Here is a 24,698-nt window from a genome sequence, read left to right as displayed (position 1 = left end):
AGATGAGGGAAGTGTCCAGGGTAGTAGGTGACTAACTAAATGGATTTGCATCCTGAGACCTTTTTAATAGAGGAAAATCAGATTATAATGTCCCGTTCTGGTTTGAATAAGGAAAAATAGGTCTTGAATTGCTCTAATTCATACAGGCTTTTTTAACATTGCGTGTTTTAAAATGCCACATTACCAAAACTATTGAGTCAAAATGCTACTCAGTGTAGCTAAGTAGTATAGCTACTTGCTACTTACTAATTCCTACATCTTGTGAATTATTGCTAGCTCTGAGTGCACACGGGGATCGTGGTTGCTCACCCTATAGCTTGTGTGTGTGTTTGGAAACTAACTGCCTTCTCTAACAGACTTATTGAAGACATGAGAATATAAGAGGAAGGAAAGTACACTTGGAGCACTGCGTGTACTTCTGGTGTCCTCAACATAAGAAGGATATGGAGCTGTTGGAGCAAGTCCAGAGGAGGCCACACTGAGGCCACAGGCTGAGAAAGTTAGGGCTGTTCAGCCTGGAGAAGAGAAGCTGTGTGGAGACCTCAGAGCAGCTCCCATTGTCTGAAGGGGGCTACAGGGATGCTGGAGAGGGACTCTTCATTAGGGACTGTAGTGATAGGACAAGGGGTGATGGGTTCAAACTGAAGCAGGGGCGATTGAGCTGAGCTCTTAGGCAGAAGTTCTTCCCTGTGAGGGTGCTGAGGCGCTGGCACAGGGTGCCCAGAGAAGCTGTGGCTGCCCCATCCCTGGCAGTGTTCAAGGCCAGGTTGGACACAGGGGCTTGGAGCAAGCTGCTCTAGTGGAAGGGGTCCCTGCCCATGGCAGGGGGTTGGAACTGGATGAGCTTTGAGGTCCTTTCCAACCCAAACCATTCTGTGATTCTGTAATGATCTAGAAAAGGGAAGGTGTGATACAATCAGTGCAAAACCCCAGTTACAGTGGGTGAAAAAAGGGATTTAATTCTGGGAAGTTGGTAAAACTTGCACTGTATTTTAAATTAGAGAGAATTGAACTGCAGAGCTTAGAAAAGAGCTCGAGAAGGCTTTTGGCAATGCTGCAGTCTCCCAGCAGACACCATGGCAGACTGAAATAATTCAGTGAAGGCGTACAGCAGGAGTTTGAAAAACCAGATGCTTGAGTGCATTTTTAAACCCCCAGTAGATACCAACTTGCCTGAGCACTCTGGGAATGGGGGATTTTTTTTTTGCCTGGTTTGTTAGAAAAGCTTCGTGGTGCTTAACCAGGGTAATCAACCTCTGTAGGTGCAAATGGAGAAGTGTTTGAATTCCCATCATACTCGTTGAAAAAGAATAATCGAGTGAGGCTAAACTGGTTTAAATGTAGTTATAAATCAGAGCTCAGCTGCACTTTTGCTGTTAGTCATCTTAAATTCATGCAAGTGGTGTAATGGCTCTTGGCTTTCCATGATGCAGTGTTCAAGGCCAGGTTGGGCAGAGCCTTGGGTGACGTGGTTTAGTGTGAGGTGTCCCTGCCCATGACAGGGGGTTGGAACTAGATGGTCTTAAGGTCCCTTCCAACCCAAACCATTCTATGATGCTAAACGTAGTGTGTGATGGCTGACATAATGGTTTAAAATATTACATGATGCTTTCTGACTTGAGGAAAATCTGAAATTAATATTGCATTCCAGAGCTTAAAAGAGCAGTGAAAACTGTTCCAGAGATGGGTGTGTGAGGTAGGGATGCTTGGCCTGGGAAAGAAAGGTGCCTTGATACAAGATCTGAGACTGTGAAGGCCACCAGGAGAATGAGATATGGGTGGGTTTGTTTTCTGTTCAGGGTGCTTTTTGTTAATTCTCCATACAAGAAAGGATAATGAAGAGAACTGAGATGAGCTCTTAGGCAGAAGCTCTTCCCTGTGAGGGTGCTGAGGCGCTGGCACAGGGTACCCAGAGAAGCTGTGGCTGCCCCATCCCTGGCAGTGTTCAAGGCCAGGTTGGACACAGGGGCTTGGAGCAAGCTGCTCTAGTGGAAGGTGTCCCTGCCTGTGGCAGGGGTTGGAACTGGGTGAGCTTTAAGGTCTCTTCAACCCAAACCAGGCTGGGATTCTATGAACCGTAGTTGAAAAAGGACAAAAGAAACCCTACGTGAGAATTGCTTTGATCTGTGATAGACAGCTCTCTGTGGCACTGTGAAAGCTGGGCACAAGACTGACAAGATCAGCCAGGCAAGGATTATCTTTCCCCTGAATTACTGCTGGGGTGAGAGTAGCAAAAAATCCCCAGTGTTACACAAGGTGGACCACTTTTAATTCCCTGTTTGAGCAGGTTGGAATCGTTGTTACCAGGAGGTGATGCAGACTGATGGAGCAAAGAATTACATACAGTTTGCAGTTACATTGTTGATCTTGGTTTCTGTGTATCTTCCTGCAAGGGTAGCAGATTCCTGTTCGGTTATCATTTGGTTGCTACTGTCTGCTTGAGGTTTTTTAACCCGAATATGCAGATGGTTTAACTAAAGCAGGAAACTGGATAGCTTTTTGTCCTCTGCTTTAAGCCTCCAAGCAGCTGACTCCCACTCTCACATTTTATAATGTTACCTATTTGTATGATTTTTATAGATGTGTGATGACATTAATTCATATTTCGGGGGTCTAGTTTGAAATAGGAAAAACTTGCATCACGGGATGTAACCTGAAACGGTTTTTAGTTCTGCCCTGATTCTTCCTCTGTGCAGTCCTGTGGAATCTTGATTTAGAAAGGGGAGGGTAGAGCAGAAAAAGATGGAAAAGTATTCCAGTGAGGTTTGAGGAGAGAGTTAAGAGGCTGAGATCAAACGAAGCCAGGAATAAATGACACGGAGGAAAGAAATGTGTATATATAAAGCAAGACTGCTGGGTTTAGTATAGTAAGAAATGTGGTAACAGGATGTACAAATTGCAGCTTTAAGCCAGATAGTCACCAAATAAGCCAGGTTTTATTCTGAGCTTGAGACATTATCCTGTTTCTCAAGTTTGTAGCTGAAGACTTGCAGTGTGGGCTCCATCAGGCAGCTCGGTTTAGACTTGTGATGGATTACCTTAATGACTCTAGGAAATAAATAGGAAGCTCATTCTTTGGAGTGATCCTTTTATTCAGGGTTTGCATATGGCAAGACAAGTTCTGCAGCTGCCTTCTTCCTCTTGTTCTGCCTGCCAGGCTCCATAAAGAGCCAGTTCAGCAGCTGGCTGCTGTTGAGGTTTAGCACTTACTAGAAGAGAGCTGCCCTGGGGCAGTGCTTTCAGAGTCCTGAAGCTGCTGAATGTCTTGGGTCTGTGACTCAGAGCACCTGGTCTTTGGAAGCCTCCTGTGGATGGATTCTTCCCTGTGGATGTAAATTGGGAAGCTAGGGCTCCCATCCCACACTAGGTTTTCCTCCAGGGGGGATTGGGTTAGGGGGCAGAGCTGTTGCTGTCTGCTGCACTGTATATGGCCTATCCATTAGAAACAAGGGACTTTATTTAACCTTATGGTAAAATCTGAGTATGTCTTGGATATACTGGAGGACTTGGTACAGGTGTTTCTAAATTGCAGGTGAAAGGGTCATCTTTGGCAATTACTTGAATAAATAAGACACTTGAGTGATATTTGGAAAGCTTTCTGTAATTGCTCTAAATCTGCACTAAGGGAAAGATACATTCAGGGTGCCATTCCTTTTGTGCTTCATTCCACTTTAGGAAGTGGTATATCTGGTGCCTATTTGGTCCTCATAATCTAGAAACTAACACTGCCAGTTATTTCTGTTTCTTGTTTCATTCAGGAACTTGGCTTTTGGCTCTTAAAAGCTTCACCCTTTCGTGCAGGCCTGATGGTGACCATTGGTCTCTGGTCTGACACCAGTGTTTTCAAAAATGCCCTTAAAGCTGCATTCCTCAAAAAACTAGGAGACCAGTGGTGGCTGCTGTTCCTCAAGGATGGATGTTGGGACTAGTGTTTGTAACATCTTTGTCACAACATGGACAGTGGGATGGAGCACCCTCAGCAGGTGTGCTGATGACACCGAGCTGTGTGGTATGGTTGAAACACTGGAGGGAAGGGATGGGACCCAGAGGGACCTGGACAGACTGGAGAGGTGGGACTGTGTGAACCTCATGGAGTTCAACAAGGCTAAGTGAAAGGTCATGGCAGTTGGTGAGGGCAATCCTGAGTGAGTCCAGAGGAGGCCATGGAGCTACTGCAGGGGCTGGAGCAGCTCTGCTCTGCAGCCAGGCTGAGAGAGCTGGGCTGGGGCAGCCTGGAGAAGGCTCCTGAAGGGGAGACCTGAGAGCAGCTCCAGTGCCTAAAGGGGCTGCAGGAAAGCTGGAGAGGGGCTTGGGACAAGGGATGTAGGGACAGGCCAAGGGCAATGGCTTGAACCTGCCAGAGGGGAGACTGAGATGAGCTCTTAGGCAGAAGCTCTTCCCTGTGAGGGTGCTGAGGCGCTGGCACAGGGTGCCCAGAGAAGCTGTGGCTGCCCCATCCCTGGCAGTGTTCAAGGCCAGGTTGGACACAGGGGCTTGGAGCAAGCTGCTCTAGTGGAAGGGGTCCCTGCCTGTGGCAGGGGTTGGGACTGGATGAGCTTTAAGGTCCTTTCTAACCTAAACCATTCTGTGGTTCTGTGATTCCGTGAAATACCAAACCATTCTGGTACTGTGAGAGCTCTTCTGCTTGTTATCAAAGATGAGGGTAATAGGTAATATATATATATATATATATATATATATAGACATAATTTCCTTCTATTGTGTTATTTGTTTAGATTGTTTATGGTACAACTCTTTCTTTTCTTCCCCTGTAACTCTGGTAGAGGGGATGGCACATGTTAATGCAGCCTTCCCTTCCTGCCTGTTGGCTTCTAGAAACAAAGTACTTGATATAGATGGGACAGTTTGCACCTCTCCCTGTTTTTGAGGGTAGTGAACCTAATATGAGACTCAGATATGCAGTATCAATGGTTTACTTTCAGACTTAATTTGAGAGATTTTAACTGACAGGTTTTCCAACACTTTGCTGCAAGTTCTGTAGTGCTCAGTAGCAACTTCTGGTCTCACTTAAGTGTAGAAGATAGTTTTAAGCAAAGCTGCATGTTTTGGGTCTCAGACTCCTGAAGCTCCTATATATAGCAATACCAGGATCGATTTAGTGACCTCAATCTTGAGCCATATGGAGTAAGGGGAAAAAAAAGTCCGTTTTGGTTTCTAGGAAGGGAATTAGTTGGGAGAATGGAACAAAAATGACAGGACAGAGAGAAATAGCTTTTAAAGAGCTATAAAAGGCAAGGCAAGAACTGCAATAGGGCATGGATGAATACAGTCCTGTTTGGAGTATTTTTTTTACCTCCACCTTCATCTCTTCAAATCTTCCTTTAAGTAGAGGTATGTGGTTCTTCACTACACAGTAAGGAGCTGGGAGTCACAGTTGTTTGTCAGTGGCCTACATTCATGTCTTTCAGCAAGGCATTATCACATTCTTTTTTGTTGTCCCTTTATTTATGCCTCTTCTAGGCAGCAGAATAACTGCAGAGGTGATTGATGCTTCAAACAGCACCTACCAAATGTTAACCTGGCACTGGCTGCTCAGTCAGTACCAGTATGAGCATGCCGTGTCCTGCCTTGCTGTGCTCCCCTCTTTGGGGCCTCAGTGTGACAAAGTGAAATGGCTTTATAATTCCCAAAGGGTTTTCCGTATATTACACTGTTGTCCTCGTTTTGCAGACTGAAACAGGGCTCTTGCCTCTCAGAGATGGAAAATGACTAAATAAAGCTTTTTGGTTTCTTTGCTTTAATGAAAATGTCCCCTTTAGAATGCTCAGCAGCAAACTCTTGAAGGCCGTCAAAAGATCACTGTATGTTTGTCCTTTTCTCACATTCTTGCCACAACCACTGCTGTTAAAGGCTTGATAGACATTGTAAAATAGCTGCACACTTGAATGTGGTCTTTGGTTCAAGAGCACATGAGAAACTTCCTGGTGTTGGCATCGTGTTGTTAAGTATTGGTAGCTCTTTAACGCTGCTGTGATACAAAATAGAAGCAGGACCTTTTCTACTTCACTTTGGGGAGATGATTCAAATGAGATTTTAACCAGTTTGTGCAGGTCACCATTTATATTCTTCTCCAACAAATCTTTAAAATGCCATTAAACACTCTTAAATGTCTCTCAGCTGTGCCTCTGGATTCCCTGGTATGTTGAGTAGGCTGGACTGGAGTTCTAATGGTTCAGGCATGCCAGGTCTTCCACTGACTAGTGTAGTACTGCAGGAGGGTGATTTCTGCATGTGGATTAGGATGCATGGTGTGGGTTAGGCTTGCATTCATCCTGAACTTGAATTTCATGTCACAAATAGTGATATTTGATGTCTTCAGAAGTTTATTTCTATACTAATAATCTAAGTGGTGTCAGTAGGGCATGTGAGATCCAACTTCTGCTCCAAGGAAGGATGTGGTTTATGGTGGTGCAGCTGCGTGTACTGGCACAAAGCAGTGGGAAGGGCAGGGCTTCTTCTATTGGCATGTCCTTATATACATGTGGTAAGTGTTGGTAGACAGCTTGATCGTAGAACCATAGAATGGCAGGGATGTGTCACCCTAGACCAACCTGGCCTTGAACACAGCCAGGGATGGAGCATTTAATGCTTCTTTGGGCAACCTGTTCCAGGGCTGCACCACGCTTGTAGGAATGAACTTCTTCCTTATATCCAACCTGAACTTCCCTGGTTTAACATTGAACCTGTTACCCCTTGTCCTACCACTACAGTCAGTGATGTGGGGATCTGAGTTAGGAAAGGCTTCTTGTGGTCAAAGGCATGTTTTCAGAGTAATAGATGTGTCAAACCAGGGAGAAGCCAAACTCCGCTATAGAAATGGGTTAGGCAAAAATAGGGCTCAAAAATGCAGTGTGGAAGAAGCAGCTCTCCATTGCAAAAGGAGCACGCAAGTTGTGGCATCTCTGCTAATCTTTAATCTATTTCCTTCCTGTTTTCCTCTTCCCTGTAACTGGAATGCTCTTTACAGTGTTCTGGGGAGTAGCTTGTCTTTGGGCTGCCTGCTGCTGCTTGTCTGTGCTTCGTAGCTTGGCTGTCCAGGGAGAGCAGGACCTGGACTGCTAGAGATACTTACTCTGAAGTTAGTGATTCTCTCCAGCTTTGGAAAACATAAACTTCAGAAGTACATGAAGCATCCCTTCTTTAAACCCGTCTCCCACAGTGAGGCCAGTTTTCACATGTTGTCGTCAGGCAGACCCTGCTCTGTTCAGACCTGAACTCTCATTTACATTTAAACACGTTTTGTACCTAAAATGCATTTCACCTTCTGCTAATAGCATTTCTTGTGCACGCAGAGGAATGATTTTTTCCTGGATGCCTGGTTCTCAGCCCTGCCTGGGATTGTGTGACCTCTTTACATAATCCAACCGTTCTGCAAAGGGCATGTCTTTTCAAAGGTCGCTGTATTAAAATGCCCTGCTGCTCCCTCACAGACGAGATGGAGCAGCTCCGACTGCTGCAGAATGCATAAAAGGGGCAAAAAAGAGGTTTTGCCGTTCAGTGTGCATTTCCTTCATGCTAAACAGAAGTGTAATCAGTCTCCTTTCAAACACACCTTTGTTGGAGCAGGAAAGGTCAAAGCAAAATTGAGGAGTACTTGAAACCTTTAGAGCTATACTGACGTAGTCTGAGCATTTTAAATAACTAATCTGAACACAAAGTGTTTTTGTTATCCTCACCAGTGGTTTATAACATCTTTAAGGTGCAAATCTAGTGGCCTTTAAAATGTTAGCTCTGTGGCATGCAGGCTTCAGTTGTGCTGTTACATAGGAACACCAGCCAAATTGAAATTGCTGTCACCTCTGCTGAATTCCTTCCTGCTTATTTCCAGGGAGTGGGTTCCTAGTTGTTAACCATTCATTTTTGGCATTATACAGAAGTCTTTCTGATTTAGAGAGATTCTTACATATTCCTTAGGTGCAACAATAGTATTTCTGTAGTGACTGAAAGAATTAAACTAAAAATGCTGGCGTGTTTGATTTTCTGTCTTCTGGCTGCATGGATGATTGTGAAGTCTTTCTGTCCCCAGGATGTGCCAGGGAAAAGCGTAAATGGAAAGAACAGAAGGATAATGCCTGCCTTTTCTGAGGATGATGCAAGTTTAATCTTTGGAAAAACCTTTGAGAAACGAATCTCCAGATTCTCCATGGAATGAAATCTCTTGTGTTAAATGCTGCTTGATGCATTCAAACCAGCTTCGTGACAGCGTGTGCCCTTTAGAGCAACTAGGCATGGAAAAGCAGCGTTTGCTACACAGTTAGATGGTTTAGAAAGGCTTGGTGTAGCATCCTGAGCTATGCCAGCATCAGGCAAGCAACACCCCCAGCTCTTTCAGATGATGAGTATGGACACCTGATGCCAACAGCCAGTTTAGTCTTTGTTCTGTAAGTGTCTGTGGATCAGGGGATTTTTTGCCTTCAGATAGAATTCTTCATAGTTCTACTAGAAGGATGAGCAAGGATCCTTCATAAACCTGGTTACCACGTAGATATCTGATTTGAATGCCTGATCACTTGACTAGAGAATAAAAACTACTCAAGTCACTTGACTCTTGCATCAATCCTCCAACGCAGAGCCCTTTATTTTGTAGTCAGCCCTGGGTAACATTTTCTAGCCGTGCTTAGTAGCCCTCAGGAACATGATGCTGACGACAAGTCTCTTTGGGGGTTTAAGCCATTTTAATGTGAAGTCTGACTTGTGTTCGGGGCCTTGCCCCAAGCTGTGATGTGCATCCTCTGTGAGGAACAACTTGCCAGTTTTCCTGGAATCAATGGCTTCAATGGTTTTGTCATTCCCATCTGCTTAACTGGCATTATGTAAGTTGGAATACAGGCACAGCCCAGTGAAGCTCCCCAGACTAGCCCTTCTTTAAAGCATGCGACTGAAATGCCACAAAGCTAAATATAACTCTGTTTAGGATGTTGTCTTCTGGGCTGCTTGGGGTGTATGTGAACTGCTTCCAAGAAGGCTAGGAGTAGCTCTTGACTGATGTCCTTTAACCTTTGAAATATGAAGGAATGTGCTTTTTAAGGTACTTAACAAATGCATGGGCTTGCTGTTGTTCCAGGTACCATTAGGTGTTTCACAGGGAAGTCAACATGTGCTTCAGATTGATCCGAGCTGGCTACATAGCATCATAGAATTAGCAAGGTTGGAAAAGCCCTTTAAGCTCATCAAGTCCAACTGATCCCCAGCACTGCCAAAGCCACCGCTAACCCTAATGGCCTCGTCTCCACGCTGTGTGAACACTTGCAGGGACGGTGACTGCAGCCCTGCCCTGGGCAGCCTGTTCCAATGCCTGAGCACCCTCTGGGGAAGGAATTGTTCCTCAGCTCCATCTAAACCTGCCCTGGTGCAGCTTGAGGCCGGTTCCTCTTGTCCCATCCCTTGTTCCTTGGGAGCAGAGCCCAGCCCCTCCTGGCTCCCTCCTCCTGTCAGGCAGCTGTAGGGAGTGATCAGGTCCCCCTGAGCCTTCTCTTCTCCAGACTGAACCCCCCAGGTCCCTCAGCCATTCCCCATCACACTTGTGCTCTGGGCCCTGCACCAGCTCCATTGCCCTTCTCTGGACCTGCTTCATAATGTTTCTATCTCCTGTTTATCTGGAGAGCATCAGTCCAAGTGTTAGAAGTAAAGGAGAGATTTTTCTATACTTCCTATAGAAGTGAATGCTTTAATGTCATATCTGCAGTGATATTTAAGCTCACAGCACAGGGAAGCATGGAGCTTTCTAGTTTATACTTCTTCAACACCTTTGGGAGGATGCGCTTGAAACAAAAAGCAGACTTTAATAAGGAAACTGTTATGCATTGACGATAGAGCTTGTCCCGATAGAAAATGAGCTGGAATAGGGACTGCAAGAATGCATTTTAGGGGCAAACTGGTGGAAACCCAGCATCTTGTTACCCCAAGTTTGCTCCCCATGTGTCATCCAAGTAGTTTATACATGTAAAGTGCTGCTTTAGTTATCAGCTCTTCTAAATCATTTGTGGAAAAACATAGGAATTGGCAAGTTAGAGATCCTTAACAAAGAGAGCAATTAAATGTTGTCATGAAGCTTTGCTTACTCATTTAAAGTGGAATGTATTTCAGTTTTGTTCCATTCTTGTCTCAGTAACCAAGCAAAATACCAAGCTTCCCAATTCTTTGTAACAAAGACCTAATTCAGTGTTCCAGTTACTTCAGACTATGCTCTTGTACTGCCAGAGAAGTAGAACTTTGTTCTATCCAGCTAAAGAACTAGGGGAAAAAAGATCTGTAAAGCAGCAGGCTGACATCAGTATGGAGCCAAACTGAGGTACTCATTTCTTGTCCTGATCATTCGCTTGCCGGGCATTCCAGACTTGAATCCATTATTGCATCTTCTACCTTATGGAATCAAATATGCAGGTATGGGGTTGTGGTAACCACTGTCCAGAACTCATGAAATTGTGTGTGAATGAGGAAGATGTTGGAGGAGGTTTGAACCAACAGCTCTATATAATAAGGATGTATTAGGGGTGAAAGTAATTTCCTGCAAGTGGAGGTGTGTAGTTGTAATTGCTATGACACACCAGTGTCTCTTCTACCCAGTAGCGTTCCTATGAGATGTGCTTTGATGTGGGGTGTTTTCAGTGAATTACAGTTACCAAGAGCAGCTTATGCACAATAAAAGTGACCATAAAATAATAGTTGCACTTAACTTCACACCACAATGACTTTTAAGTGTTGGGGTTTTGTATTCCAATGAAGCTCTTGAATAGAAGCATCCATGATGTGAACCTTGAACTTCAGTGCCTCAACCTGATGGATGGGTTTTGTGTTTGGTGAGGCAGCTGGACCAGAGGCCCCTCAGAAATCCTTTCTAGTCTGAATTCTCTGGTTTATAACCTAGAAGCTGACTGCTGTGTCCTTTCTCCATCCATATGTGCAGAGAGGTGTCTCTTGGCTATGTGGGACATACATCCGGGATGGTCACACAACAGCAGAGGCTCCGAACCCATTTACTTAAGGACTCTCTGAATTTTACTTAAGCAAACAAATGGAATTAGTTTGTGCATGAATATTTTTGGGTGCCAAATGAATAAGGTTTCCTAATGCACAGAGACAGTAGGACAGTTGGTCTGAACTCAGAAAATGTTAATCATTATGTTCATGGACCTGGAGAAAGTAATCCTCGGGTTTCCCCCCTCTGAAATGATTCCAGTGCTCCATCATGGGCTCATGCATTTTAGATGATGCTCTCTGGGTAAGGTTTTCCTCTGTAGCAAGTCAGAACCTACCTTCAGCTGTTTAAAGCTGCAAGATGCCGTTGCAGGAATTAATTCCATGTGTTGCTGCAGTTCTCAGCATCCTTATAGATGGTATAGGCTCATCTGGCTATTTGATACACATGTCAAAGGGCTGGGCTTTAAACCTGCTTCTGCAGTTGGCTAAAGAATAGGGGAAAAATAGACAAAAAAAGGGCAATTTCTTTTTAGTTTATGGAACTTGGGTGGAGTGTTCTGGGGACTTTAGCTCCAAATTGTGTGATGGGTACATGATGGTTACTCCTCAGTCAAAGAAGACAGGGAATGCACTCTAAAACTTAAACCCATTTCTTACCTGTGAAGCGATTGTGACCAAACCCATTGCAATCAGTGATTGCAAGCTGTGCCCTCCCGGTGATGTGAGACTATCAAACCTGCTAGATATGGTGGGTGAAAAGAGGCAAGGTGCTTTGGTGCTCTCTGTTGAGTTGAGGTATATTCAACTCCTCCATCTGGAGTACTGGCTCTCACTTCTTTGATTTCAGATACCTCAGTGAAGGTGAGCCTGGGAAAGAAACTAGCCATGAATTAGGTTGCCTTTTTTCCATCCTAAATGAAGAAAATGTAATCCTTTCAGAAAGTGATGGTGGTTTTTTCCACCCTCAAAACGTTTATCGCTTCATTAACACCCTTCAGTGAAGGAGAAGGTGTTAATAGGACTGGTACCAGTTGAAGTAAGTAGCAGCCACCTGGAGCTTGGCTTTTCAAAGCCTGGATTGCAGTAGGAGAATGCTGAGAGGGGAGAAGAGCAGCTTCTTACTGCAGTTTTCTTTGGTCCTCTGATGCAAGTTCTAAATGAGACTGCTGCCATGAAATCAAGGTGAAAACAAAGCTATAGTTAGGACAGAGCAAAGGCAGCTGAGGAGGACTGCCCAAGATCATCTGGGCTTTCATGTTTTAATGAAGTCTTTACAGCTAGCACTTTGGTTTCATCCCCTTTCCTGAAACTGCAGTTTGTCTTGGTCCAGCCTTGGAGCTTGGATCCTTAATTCCACCTCAGAAGATCCAGAGATTTATCGAGTCAGATGTGCCAGTGGTGGTAAGGCTTTGCTTTCTTTGCCTGGGCAGAGCCTAAGGGTACTTAAAACATCATTCCAGCTCTTCCTGTTCTTTTTGAGGAATTAAAAAGTCAGCCTGCATAATTCAGAACACCAATTAGGAAAAAGGTGTGCAAACAGCTTAATGAAAGCTTTTACCCTAGTGCCTATTTTTGGTGGCAGAACATTGATACTAAGGGTCTAGCATTTGCCAGAGTAACATATCAGGAGCATTTTGGGTCTATAGGGTGTATAAATAAATACAGATATATAAATGAATACAGGACACAAAAAACTCCACTTTGGCAAAGATATTTGGCTTTTTGCTATTCCCTTTAGGAAAGGCATTCCTGAATAGGGCGACATTGCCCTCTTGCTGTTTACAGGATGGGTTTCATTGTAATTGTGACCAATGTAAAGTACAGTCCCCCAGTAGTCCATGTTTTATCTGTGTATTGTGAAAACGGGGCTCATTTTTGCACCAGCTTTGCAAGCTCTCTTTTTGAGCTCTGAACCTTGTTTTCTTTCTTCATGTAAGTGGAATCCACCACAAGATAAAGTACAGGATTGGAGCATTACCTTGCTCGATGGAGACATGCACTGCTTCACCCCCGACTATAAACTCGCTTTGTTACCTCTGTATTCCTTGTGGTTGAAAATATCCTTGGAAACACATTGTGTTTCCTTCTTTTGGGTCACCTCTGTGTGTTCTCGTACGTGTGTCCTGCTTTGAACCTCTCCGAACAGCCCCTTCTGCTCTTGGGCTTCAGAGCTTCTTGTTCCGCAACCTTTGCAGACTCTGTTTTTGAGACAGTCTCCCCTTGCCATTTGATGGTCTTGTACTTGTTTTCTGCTTTGATGTTCATGCTTGATACACATAAGCCCAAGAGAAATAAGTTTGTTCTGCATCACTGGGGCTTTTTGCAGTACCTGCATTTCATTTTCACCTGGTTGTCTCTCTTTGCTGGACTGGGTTAACATTTCCTTTCCTCAGCTAGCAACTTACCTGCATTTTCTTAAAGCAAAACATAGCTTTGGGTTTTTTTTTAACCCCTTTCTTTAGACCAGACTTAAACTTGGGGACATTGGTATTCTCCCTGCTTTACTTCTCCAGTGGCTTTACAATCAATTCTGTTGTAACCTAGTGCATCTTGTGTTAAGTGTCAGTAACAAAAGGATATTTAGATCAATAGCTCAATCACTTCTGCAGCTCAGGGCTGATACTGTCAGGCACTGCTTTCTGTATGTTCTTAGGCTGGTAGCAGCCTAGCATATTGGTGTTACAATAGCTGTTGATCTCTCTGTCAAGATCCAAATTTGTGTGCTCATCCTAGGAGGTGAGGAAGTTGGGGAAGCCTTTTGGTCATTGCATGACTGGTTTTAAGCTATTCAAGGGGGCTCCAGCTAAAGTAGGACTCAAGCTGCTCTACAGGCTTCTGGAGTTTGTTGAGATTACAGTTAGATGTTTCCACATGCTTGTAATGTGCATAAATTTAATCCTCCAGTTCCATCATCACGTCAACAAGAGGATAAGTCTTGTTTCTTCTCCCACCTACACCTCTTCTAGAGGAACTCGGTTGCTGCCTCTTCTCTGGCTTGTGCCAGTGAGGGCAATAGGTGCAGTTGGAAGGGCATTGCTGGTATGTAAAGCTGAGAACGTAGCTTGGCTTGGCCTTGCCTGCGTTTGTCCAACAGGTAGCTCATAAGTACTGGCAGAAGAAAAGCGACTCTCTAAAAGGTGTCTTCCATTAGTAAAGCCTCCTCAGTGAAATCGAGTTGCTCAGGAGTGGTAAAGCTGTGCCTTTGTGCTCCTTTAAGCTGTCCATCTTCAGGCTCGCTGTCCGCTCTCCTCTTCTGACCTCAGCATTTGGCCAACATGGAGCTTTTCCAGCTTTCTGGCTCTCCGAGGTTGCTGTACATATTTCTCCTACTGCATATGGGATTTTTTGGCTGGCTCTGAGCTTCTCCCCCACTCCCAGTTCAGGTGCACCTGGCTTTCAGAATGCACTTTTTCTCCAATTAGATTTAGTGGTTCTTCACCAAAATACGCATTTTACTATGGGGGGATTGCGAATGTGAGGAGCCCTGCTGGGAACTGGATTTCATTAGCCTTTGGCAGAACTGTATGTGGAGGCTAACTTGTTTCTCTGCTGTTAGAGCATTAGTCAATTGCTTTCCTCGCCTTTATCCTCACAGTGATGGCTGAGATCAACTTCTGCAGTGATTTAATGCTGTTGCCACTTACTCTTTCTGTCCTGCATGCAAATAACCTTCAAGGAATAACGACAAAGTTATGATTAGTTGGAAAGATAATGGTGTACTTGAGTAGCTGCACCTTGGACCACAGTGTGTGATACTTCTTGCATTGTGGTATATCATGAAGACCTCTCAAGCCCCTGGGAGAGATGTTTAACAACAGGTTTTCCCTTGTTCTTTATGCGTGATAGCAACTGGCTTTAAAGGTATCCCAAACCTGAACAACCCTCCCCTTCAAACACCTTTGAATGAGAACTTGCTACATAACAGAATAACTCATTCACGACTATAATGCAGTAAATACAGCTGCTGATAGAATGAACAGTTACAACACAATTTTCTTGTAAGCCCTTGAAGGTGCTTATTCCTGTTGTATTTGACATTAAGGATTCACTGCAGATTTGGGCTATTCTGCTTCTTCCTTCTATATGATCTTAAGGTATGATCTGTGGATTATTGCCTCCTTCCTCCCCTTCCCAAGAGCCCTGACCTTTGTGAGCTTTCCAGTGTTGGCTGCAGTTTCGCTCTGCTCTTGTGTAAAGGGCTGACACTCATACACCGACAATGATTCTTCCTACACTTTACCCTTTGGGAATCAGGCAGCTGTAAATCACAAATCAGGGCAGGTTTTCAGTTTGAAATGGCTCCAGTATAATCACTTTAACAAAACCTTGACCTCTTGGCTTGATCTGTTTGTGTTTTGCTATGTATTTGTTCCCTTGGTGCTCCTGTCTCTAGACCAGAACACGATAATAATGAGGCAGCAGTACTGTGCTTGGAGAAGACCAAGTAAGGAAACTATTGGGCTCTGAAAGCCTCTTATGTAAGCAATGAAATCTGGAGAGTGTCATTTTCTGTCTGGTTTTGAGCAATAATGGAAATCACTGACAATTGCCAAAAAAGCAGGAGCGCTTTACTTCCCAGGCTCCTGTGGTGTTCCAGGGAGTATTCCCTGTAATACGTAGCCTTTTTTCCCTGTTATTCCTCCCTTCCTCAGAAACATGTCTGCTTGGAACTGGCAGGTTTCAGCTCTTTTAGCTCCTAGCTACAGATCTTACTGGGAAATGGCCCTCTGGCAGATGTACAGTAGCTGCAAGCATCGCCTCTGCTTACTGATGCTGTTTGATGTCTTGCCTTTGCTGTTCTGAATGACTGAAATGAAGAACATTAACCCCAGCCCTTTGTAATGCAAAGTGTTTATTAACTTGTATATGGAGGCTTTTCTACTGCCTTCATTCCCATCTGTCCATTCAGGATTTTACTGTAGCCTGGAATACCTTTTTTGAAGAGCACTTTTACCTCTTGCTGGGGTGGGGAATGCCACCAAGTGAGCACCATGGTCTAGTGTGAGGTGCCCTTGCCTTTGGCAGGGGGTTGGAACTGGATGAGCCTTAAGGTCCTTTCCAACCCAAATGACTCTGTGATTGTATGAAAACATATTTGTGTGTTTTCTTTGCCATCTTAATGTGTGCTGATAACAGGGTTGCTCAGATGAACATCAAGCGTTGCATTGAAATATATCATCATCTGAGATGTTGTTTTTCAAGAGGATTTGAAATGGATGGAAATGTAGGTTTAAAACTTCAACCTGGGGAATATTTTCTAAAGGGGCCTATTGCTGCAGTGGTCCAGTTTAATCTTTTTAGATTATTTTTAGGCTTTGTGCAGAAGTTACAGTACTTTTAACAGCTTAGTGAATACAGAACCAGATTCAACCCTGAAAGCTTTTGACAGCTTGTTTTAGTCAAATTACTGAGAATGCTTTTAATAAGAGGATTTACAGGACTTCCATCACTCTCTCATGCCACATATGTCTATTGTGTACCCCAGCAGGAGTGCAGCTCATATTATGTTAAAATATGCAGTTACAGCCTTTTATCCCCGCTACAAAGGCCAGGCAAGGAGGTGTTCTTGAGGAAGTGGTTGCTTAGTAGCCAGGACAGCTGGAGAAATAGGATTGAATTAGGATTTGGGATCACTTGGCCTTTGACTACAGGGATGCATTTCATGATGCATCTTTGTGACAATGAACCTGTAGAAGGTGGATCCCTTCTTGAGCATCTTCCCTGAAGTGCTGTCATCTCTTTGGCTCGTCTCGGTCTTATGGTGGAAGGTAGGAGAAAAACGCTTTGGTATAGGAGGGAAAAGCACTAAGATTTGGAAAGAAGATAGTCTGTGTCCTATGCCAGTGCTTCAGCCTGTTGTGTCTAGTAAACCATGTTGAGGTAGATGTCAGCCTCTCTGTTTGATTGGTGCCTCTGTGGGAATAGTTTTCCTATTTCAGCATCCATTGAAATGGGGACAGTCCAGCAGAGCAAGATCATAACCCAGGCTCCTGTGTTACCTCGAACAGCAGTGTGAAACCAGTGTGATCCTTGTTAACCTCAAGAAGCCACGACAGTGGTCTTGGAGCAGTTTACTACCACGAGCAATTAGAGGCACTTGTAGTGCAATAGCTTTTCGTCTTTCTCCCTGCAGCACTGGATTATTTGCTGTAATATTTGATCACAGAGCTCACCTCCTCTAGTGTTAGAGTGTGAGGCTGGAGCATCCCTGTCAAATGAGGTTGTAATTGAAACCATTTCTGAGGTTAATACTTGCTATTTTTTGAGTGTTCTTGTAGCCGTTCCTTGCAGCTACAGCACAGTTGCTCTTCAAACTGGACTGTGCTGGCAAGGAACAGGCTGTGTGTGTACTCTAGGGACTCTTGGCCTTGTTTTCTTGCCCAGATTATTCTTTAGAGATCCATCTACGGTGCAGACTTCCCATGTAGTTGTCAATGTGCAAACGTTTCATGAGCGTGGCCACGCAATGGGAAGGGGAATGCTATTTAATGAGTGCACATCAGAAATCTTACCAAGGCTTTAACCTTTCTGTGTTCTAATATCCATTGAACTGCCTTTCAGTCCTCTCCCTGAAAATAAGCCATGAATTTGAGGAGAGGGATGACACAATCTGAGGTTTATCAGCTGTGTGGCACTCTAACCCTGCTTGCTGAAGGGAGCACAGCAGTATATGACAGGTTTGGCGCATAATCTGTCTGGCCAGCTGTATTCTCATCCTGTAGTTTGAGGGGGGGGCTGCTGGGGGAAGAGTCTAGCTTTAAGGCAACACTGTTTTCAATGGATACCTTGGAAAATAGGATTAAAGGACAATTTAAGATGTCCGTGCTCTTAACACAGCTCTAAAGCTGGTAAGTATTGAAGGATTCCATGCCATAATAAAGATATTTTGGCCTGATCACGAATGTCAGCTCAGCATCTTGTTTCAGAAGGCAAAAATCATGTGCTCTGTCAAAATACCTTTGATGCTGTTGATTTCCCAGCTATCAGAAGGGTATTTTGGCCTGTGTGTGTATATAGCACTTTACCATAGCAGGTTGTGAGGCTTCTGGAGCTGTGGTGGTCCAGCTACTTCAGGAAGTAGGTCACTTGGATGTCGGGGAATTCCCTCCCTTGGAAGTCCAAAATAGATGGCAGGAAAGGTCAAAGCAGGGTTCAGAGTCATGAGCTGTGCAGGCCAGAAGGTGAAAGTTTTACCCTTTGTCCCCTGTGTAGATGGGTCATAGGAAGCCAGAAATCCCTGCAGAGAAAAGCCATCTGGCCATGAGCACTCAACGCTTGCCAGTTACAGAGTCCACACAACTGAAAGGGGCTTGAAAACCCATCAGTCTGCTCGGAGGTACCTCCGAGCTGGTGTGTGCTGCAAGCACAGCTGCCACGGATGGATCCCCCAGTGTGGCTGGAGAAGCTCTTCATGCCATGAAGCCATGCTCCAAACGGGAGTGGGCTGTTCCAGACTACCTCCATCCACCAGTGCCCAGGGTTGCGCTTTTCCTATGCAAGTTGTGTTACTGTAGATGCTAATGTCTCCTCTAACTCTTTGTTTTCTGCACCCCATTGCTTTGTTCTTTATAAGCTCTTTTGTTTTCTGCCGCTCTGTCACTGCGTTTCTGCTGCCCCTCCCTCTAGCTGGGTTTGTCAAGTCGCCCATGTCAGAAACTAAACTCACGGGGGACGCCTTTGAACTGTACTGTGATGTGGTTGGGAACCCCACTCCAGAGATCCAATGGTGGTATGCTGAAGTCAACCGGGCTGAGTCTTTCAAACAGCTGTGGGATGGTGCTCGGAAGCGCCGTGTCACCATTAACACCGCCTACGGGGCGAATGGGGTGAGTGTGCTGAGGATAACCCGCCTTACCTTGGAAGACTCTGGGACTTACGAGTGCAGGGCCAGCAACGATCCCAGGAGGAATGACTTGAGGCAAAATCCCTCCATAACGTGGATTCGAGCCCAGGCTACTATAAGCGTCCTTCAGAGTGAGTCCGGCACCCTACAGTAGTGGCACTGTAGTATCTAGAGGCAGTCTAGTGACCCTCACCCTCCTGTCACCCCCCATCCAACCCTCTGCTCCCTTGTGCTCTTGTTCTGAACCCAAGACTGCTCCTTCACCCGTAGTGCTGCCATTGTCTGCCCTCTGTGTCTCTTCTCCTTAGGATCAAAGGACTTGGGAAAAATCTGTGGATTAGTTTCAGAGCTTCTGTGTGAAAACAAGCCCGGTGTTGAATCTGTGTTTATTCCCTCCCCCTTAGTGTTATAGTAGGTTTCTAGTCCCCCTAACACTGGCTTCTTCATGAGTGCCTTCATATTTGATTTGTGTTCTTCCCAGGTCTAGCCATTTCATTTTGATTCTGTTCTCTTGGAGTTCTCTCTGAATGCCTTCTCGCATGGTTTCGGTTGCATATATGCTGCTGTACAACTCCTTCCCTTTCAGTTACATGTGGCCTTTAATGGTGAGATTTTTCCATGAAGTCGTGGTGTTTTTTCTCCTTTCTGAATTGCAGCATGTTCCTGGTGGCTTCTCTGATGCAGCAGCACTGAACTGATGCAGCAGCACTGAACTGATGCAGCAGCACTGAACCTGATGCAGCTATTTTTAACCCAGCCTATGAAGGAAGGGGGGGGGGGGAATATCTTCCTCCCCAGTGTTGAACTAATAACATTTAGGTCATGATTTTCATCTGAGAAGGCAATTTTGGACAGCAGAAAAAGCTTTCAAAAGCAGAGAATATAGTTGACGCAGAATGGCTTTTTTTGTTCTTTATTGTTAGAAGACTCTCCTGCATTCAGCTCACTTTTAAAGCAGTCCCAGATGAGCTTGGACATTTATATTGCAGAGGTAGTAGGAAGAACCCCGTTTCATTTGGTGTAAGGTGTAAAACTCTTGCCTTCACTAACAAGAGGAAGCAAATGTCTAATGAGTTATAGGTAGAGTGAACTAAATGTGCAGCATGAGCATGGGGTTACAGGAGAGCTTGCTTTCTCTGTGATGTCCTAACATGGCAAAGAGTGTAGGCTTTATCTTGTTCTTGCGCTCTGTGCCTAGATAAACCTCTTCTGTGAGTACCCCTTTGAGATTTGTCTGGGCACAAAGATGCCAAACTCTGTAATTATGTCTCAGGTTTTGGAACACCTTTAAATATCAACCCCAAACTCTTTCTAAGATGTGGTGCTGCAGTCAGTGCTTGCCTGGATCAGAGACCTTCCCTCTGGGAAATGGAAACAACATGGATGTATGTGGAAAAATTGAGAGGAAACCCAAACTGTGGACTGACGTGTGGATTTAAGTGGCACTGGGTCATTCAGCTCAAACCCACTCAGCTTTCAGTCCCACTGCTTGGTTCCTCCTTTGCCCTTTGAGGTCCCAAAGGATTGGATGTGTAGATTACTTGCATGACCTACAACAGCAAGAGCTATGTAATTGGAGGAAATGATACGACCTTAAGACAAAGCTGAAAGATTTGTCTTCTAGGAAGTATTGTCTCCTGGACATCCCCTCTGCCCCTGTAAGACCTTTAGCTCTTCTGGAGCGTGACAAGCCTGGTGTCCTGTGCTCCCCTCTTTGTGACCAGTCAGTGTCAGTAACCTACTGAGGGAAAAAATCCTTTTCATATGAAAAGCCACCATTTGGGATTGAATTACTGTGAAGATGTCTCCATATGGAAAGTGGGTTTTTCCTCTCTCAGGCCTTTGATACTAACCTGCTCCAGGGATTGGAGTTTAACCTTTCATTTACTCCCCAGTTGCTATCATCTTGTTGCACCTGATGCTAATTCTGAAGTGTGTGTTGTGACTTCATTGCCAAGTGCCTTATGCCCAGGGTAATTCTGCTGCTTTGTGGTTTACTCTTGTATTTGAACCAGTTACTTTAACGCTTTAACTCTGTAACGCTGTGTATGAGACCAGCTTCTGCTTGGGAAACAGACCACTTGGACATCAAACTCCTGCAACACCACGCTGGAAATGGTGATAATGGGAGGGAAAACAGGTTTCCGAGCTGTCCCTGGAAGGTGGAGACCATCTGAAGCTGCCTAAAATGTCTCAGCTGTGCTATTGTGTGTGTGTGACCATGATTTGTCATCAAAATGGGAATTTGTGATTAAACACATTGGAGTTTCCAGCTAACGATGGCCAATTTGCTGCTGACTTCACATGGCATCACTGAAACGGAACGTCAGATGTATCAAAAGAGCACTATCCTTTCAATCACAGCTTGTCTCAACTACCAGCATTTGAATGCAGAGAGGCCAAGTGCAATTTGATTTTGAAAATCAAGTTTTAGCCCCAGGAACAAGCATCTGGCTTCTGTCTCATTCCTCATTTAGGTGAAGAATTTCACTTACTGATGGGGGGTTTGGCTTGGGTTTTTTAACTTGAAAACCTGATCTCACATAAAATGGGCAGTTTGAGTGATCTGTGAAAGAGACTCTTCAGCATTTTGCTTTTTCAAGTGGATGTTCTTTGGGTGTTGCTGTCCCAGTAGTATTCCATTTGCAGTTTGTCCCCTAGAATTAAATGAGACTACAACAGCCTGATTGCTTGTTTATTGAGCTCGATCAGAATACCATAAACTCAGGTAAAAGATGTAAAGGAGATTGCAGTTGCCTGTGTTTTCTTCACCTAAAAGTTAAAAAGCTGCAAGTCAGGCACAGAAAGCCGCAGCCAATTCCAGCACAGCAAGCTTGGGAGTGCTAAGTGTTGTCTGGACATTGCAGCTTAGCAGAGATGTAGGTAAGAGCTGCAGATCCAGGCAGGGTTTTTTTTTTTAATGTTCTTTGTTGTTTTGTATGGTTTTTGTAGTTTTTTTTGTATGTGCGTAAGGCCTGCAGGGACAGGCCAAGGGGAATGGCTTTAACCTGCCAGAGGGGAGACTGAGATGAGCTCTTAGGCAGAAGCTCTTCCCTGTGAGGGTGCTGAGGCGCTGGCACAGGGTGCCCAGAGAAGCTGTGGCTGCCCCATCACCGGCAGTGCTCAAGGCCAGGTTGGACACAGGGGCTTGGAGCAAGCTGCTCTAGTGGAAGGGGTCCCTGCCCGTGGCAGGGGTTGGAACTGGATGAGCTTTAAGGTCCCTTCAGCCCAAACCACTCTGTGATTCTGCTTCACCAGTGTTGAGGCCAAGGAGTCCCCTGTCAATAGAACATGAAAGCAGATTCCCATTGTCAGCCCCCTTCTGGATTAAGTCTTTAACTTTCCAGTTTATGTAGGGACTAGGTCCAGGTTTTCTTAGTGCCTTTTTCCTGGTGCTGGCATTTGTGCAGCGCTCTCTGATGGCAGCATGTGTGCTTCCTGTTTCCAGGATTCCTACAGGCTGGTCGCTGCTTCAGGTTGTGTCTCAGCCCAGCACAGACAGCATCAGCATCTCTTCCAGCAGCACTTGCTGGATGTGGTGCTGTCCTGCCAGGGACCTCCTCCTAAAAGGAAACCACAGCACTTATTTTGCAGGCTACAGGCTTGGAGACCCTGCCTTGAGCATCCAAGGAAAAAAAACATTTATTTTCTACCCCATAGGACCCAAGTATGGGGAAAATGAAGCAGAAACTCAGTTGAAAGTACATGGTAATAGCAAAGTGTCAAATCCCCTCCATTACTCCAGCACCGGACAGTTTTTCTGCCCTGAAATGATAGTCCTAGTCTTAAATAGATGTGAAAAGAAGCTGTGTAGCTGAAGAAAGGGGGAATAGATGCACAGAACTGGAACGCCTTTGTCAGGTTATTAGTAGGTGAATGTTTTTATTCCCTGCCTCCCCGGGCAATAGTCTAGTACTGGACTATTGGCTAGATGAATGTTTTATGTTGAAAAATGCCATAGTGGTATTTTCCACTTCCCCTCATTCTGTTTCATAACTGGTGTTCCAAGCACTTTGCAGATGAATATCCAAAAGGCTGCATGGCTGTGACTAAATTTATATCCCAAATATGTTACCAGGAGGCATAACTAAATGTACAGCATTGAAAAGCCCTGTGCTGACTTGCAGAAGTGACAGAGGTTCATCCCTGCCCGACTTCCTCACCTGACCCCGCACCATGGGAGCGTGGTGGGTGAAATGAGCAGCAGGTAACAGCTACCTCTTTGGAATTCATTTCACCCTTGGAAGTCGTGAGATGCATCAAAGGAGAGGACACACAGCAGCACTGCCATGGTAGATGCCGCTATAGCAGCAGCCTTTAGCTCAAGCTGAACTATAGCCACTACTAAATGTGGATGTGTTTGGAAGGCTGATAGCAATACTACATTTCCTTCGAGCTCTGTCATCCTGGGATAGGTTTCTGGGATTTACAGAAAACTTGACATGAGACCTTCAATAAAAAGGTCTTTTTTTTCTCCAAGTTTGGGAAGAAACTTGACTATCCTAAACTCTCATCAACCTTATTTGTTAGAGGGTAATAGCCATCTACGCAATCTTAAGAGAATGTGGTTATCAAGTAAATGTAAGGGCAGTGCCCTCATGCCAATAGTATCACTTTTGAAAGGCTGTCCCCTAAAAAAGGTGAGTTTGTTCCCAGGTAAGGCTGTAATGTGCCACAGCCTGGCTTCAGTGCCTGTTGCAGCTGTCACCATGTATAATGCCTGTGGTCTGCTTGTGCAATGAGGCTCGCCTTTGCTTTATGCTCTTCATAAATGCTTAAGGTTACTTTAGACATGAAATGGTTCCAGACTCTGATTTTAACATGGTGCATATTCTTACTTCTTATTTTTAAGGGCTGCTTTCAGCCATTCTTCATCAGACTCGTGCCTTGTTCACACTCGGATTTCAGACATCAGCAGAGTTGGGCCATTTGAAATATCTTGTGTTCACAGGATGTTTTCCATACATAGACATGAGCCTTTTTGCAGGAGGAAGTTCAGAAATATTATTCAGAGGACTCTTTAACTTCTCTATAGAAAATGGGTTTATTCCTAAACCTCAAAGTAGAGGAACCAACTTCCGGCCAGAAAGAAGTTTATGCCGAAGGCCTGGCTGGTCTCTTATGTGTGGTCACAGGACATGTGTTTTTCCGGTCAGTAGTGTTGAAATAAGCCATTGGTTAATGGTGTTACACAGGAATCTGTAGTGATGTTGAATATTAAACAACCTCAATAATTCCCTCTTTCCCATCTAGGAGTGCTGATCCATAAGGTGTTGCCTTCACCAAGTTCTATTGTGACTTCCTTGCTGTCTCCCAAATTAGTGCACTTACGTTCCTTGTGTAGTCTTTTTTCCCTTCCCAACTCCCCCTTTTGGATTTTAGACTAGCGTGGCACAGTTGCCAGGGAGGATTTGTGGCTATTTAACATGTCCTTTGTTTCAGAGCCCAGGATCAATGCCAGCGAGGATGTAGTCATTCACCTGTACGGTCCGGCTGTCACATTGCAGTGTAACCTCACCACAAGTCCCAGCCCCCTTTCTGCCAGTTATTGGGTGAAGAATGGAGAAGAGATCCCTGGCACTAGAAAACCTTCAAACACTACAGAATACAAGTAAGTCCTTTCGGAATCATCTTCATGGGAGAATGATAAACCTGGTAGAGCTATGGCTTTGGAACACACCTTGGGATTCCAGGCTTCCTGGTTCAGCTTCACAGTGGTCAGATGAACGGAGCTGATCTGCACTAGAGGTTCCACAGAGTATGAATAGTGCTGAAAGAAAGATTCTGGGAAGTTTGTTGACTTCAGTATATGTCTAAAATGAAGATGGATCTGCAGCTGTGCATCTTCATCACAGAGGGAATCCCAGCACACAAATCACTGCTGAATTCAGCTGGCTTAGTCATTTTCTGGGCT

At 44.7% G+C, this 24,698-nt stretch overlaps 1 protein-coding gene across 2 annotated transcripts in view; it reads left to right on the top strand.

The window, feature by feature from the left end:
* Window positions 1-24,698, top strand: part of NPTN (neuroplastin) — a 57,788-nt gene that overhangs the window by 6,826 nt on the left and 26,264 nt on the right. For both annotated transcript variants that reach the window (XM_057421131.1, XM_057421122.1), the window contains exons 2-3: window positions 18,568-18,915; window positions 24,227-24,395. In XM_057421131.1, the coding sequence (XP_057277114.1) occupies window positions 18,568-18,915; window positions 24,227-24,395 (517 nt within the window). The remainder of the gene's footprint in view (window positions 1-18,567; window positions 18,916-24,226; window positions 24,396-24,698) is intronic.

The sequence above is a fragment of the Pezoporus wallicus genome, unplaced genomic scaffold, assembly GCF_028554395.1.
Source record: "Pezoporus wallicus isolate ANWC-B61680 ecotype Strahan unplaced genomic scaffold, APGP_CSIRO_Pwel_v1 contig_7731, whole genome shotgun sequence".
Lineage (NCBI taxonomy): Eukaryota > Metazoa > Chordata > Aves > Psittaciformes > Psittacidae > Pezoporus > Pezoporus wallicus.
Note: the sequence above shows the minus strand (reverse complement) of the source record. Positions and strands in the feature narration are given on the sequence as shown.